At 53.0% G+C, this 1,471-nt stretch overlaps 1 protein-coding gene across 2 annotated transcripts in view; it reads left to right on the top strand.

Annotated features, from left to right (window-relative positions):
* The window catches only part of EPN3 (epsin 3), a 31,955-nt gene that overhangs the window by 11,707 nt on the left and 18,777 nt on the right, over positions 1-1,471 (top strand). For both annotated transcript variants that reach the window (XM_019517575.1, XM_019517565.1), the window contains exon 3: positions 334-452. In XM_019517575.1, coding sequence (XP_019373120.1) covers positions 334-452 — 119 coding nt within the window. The remainder of the gene's footprint in view (positions 1-333; positions 453-1,471) is intronic.

Raw genomic sequence — 1,471 nt, 5'->3', positions numbered from 1 at the left:
GCACTGAGTAATAATTATCCCACCTGTATCCTGAGCCCAGACCCCATGCCCTTCTCCTCAAACGGACAGGCCTCGAGCTCCCGCTCTTTAAAGGCAGACTCCTTCTCTGTGTCCTCCACAACATCACTGATGAGACCAGCAGCTTCCCAAGCAGTTTCTCAGCCTCAATAGCCTTTAGCCTGAGCTGGGTGACGTTGGGAGAGGGAGAAGTCCACTGCGGAGGAGGGAGGAGGGGTGGTCATTGCTGATTCACGCCTAGAAATATCCCAATGCCGGGGACTCGGGCTTTCCTCCTGGTTCTTCCACCTGAACTCTTCCTCTTTGGTATCTCAGCCTCGTCCTCATCCCCTCAATTCACCTCCGACCTGGAGCAGGCAAGACCCCAGACCACTGGAGAGGAGGAGCTGCAGTTACAGCTTGCACTGGCTATGAGTCGAGAGGAAGCTGAAAAGGTAGTGTTTGCTGTCTCTCTCCTTTGGGGCTGGGTGGGTCAGGCCCACAAGAGATTCCTGAGCTCTATGTCACCACATTAACACGTGCAGGAGAGTTTTCTTCCTGGCTGCTCCCCACAGATGCTGTGAGTCAGCAAGTCTTGGCGTGATGAGGATGCACGGCGCTGCCGATGCACCACTGGGACACGGTGCGCTCAAGTGAGCCCACCTCCTTGTGCCGTGGCGTGCACTATTCTGCGCCTCTTAAATCAGTAGCAAATGCTCCTGGCGAGACAGAAGCCGTCCCTCTAAAGCCTTTCTGCTCTGTGGGTGCCCTGGAGTCCTTGTTTTCCCCAAGTCATCAGGTGCTTGCAAAGAAAGTAAGAGGATACAGGTTCAGGACTTACAACAGGCTCCAACAGGTCCTATGTAATCCCCCCGCTCCAAATCCACTGGGTGAAATTTGACTCGATTAAACCTAAAGGGTGGTCTTGCCAAGGACTTCCGAGCTGCCTGTTACCTTTCCAGAGCAAGTTCCTCTGCTGTGATTGCTTTACGTGTTTAGGTTTGGAGCGGAGGTACCCAGAAAGTTTCTGCTGTTTCCTTGGCAGATACCATGGACTAGCTGCGCCCAGGGGGAGGTGGGTTCTCTGCACAGGGATGGCTCTGTGCCTTCGTGACACCAGCTGGGCTTGGGTTACTGTTGTGCTGGTGTGTGCATGTGATCCCCGTCTTTATTTGACTTGACTGTGTTCAAATCCCCGTGGATTATTTAAAACTATGCTATGCAAAGCTCTGGAAAACACTGTAGAAAGCAATTCTGCGTTGGCCAGGGCAAGCAGAGGGGAGGGTGGGGGCACCAAATGACCTAATTTGTCTTCTCCATCTTTCTGTTGTATTGATTGTGTCAGTCAGTCCCAGAATCCCTGCCCCAGTGCGTCATTTATGTACATTCCCTCCCCACCCCTGCCCCTCTGCAAGTCTCCTATCAGGCGATCTGCTTCTCCCTTTCCAATGGAGATGGTGTGTTTACACACATG

This window comes from Gavialis gangeticus, unplaced genomic scaffold (genome assembly GCF_001723915.1).
Source record: "Gavialis gangeticus isolate Ggan-Ray unplaced genomic scaffold, GavGan_comp1, whole genome shotgun sequence".
NCBI lineage: Eukaryota > Metazoa > Chordata > Crocodylia > Gavialidae > Gavialis > Gavialis gangeticus.
Note: the sequence above shows the minus strand (reverse complement) of the source record. Positions and strands in the feature narration are given on the sequence as shown.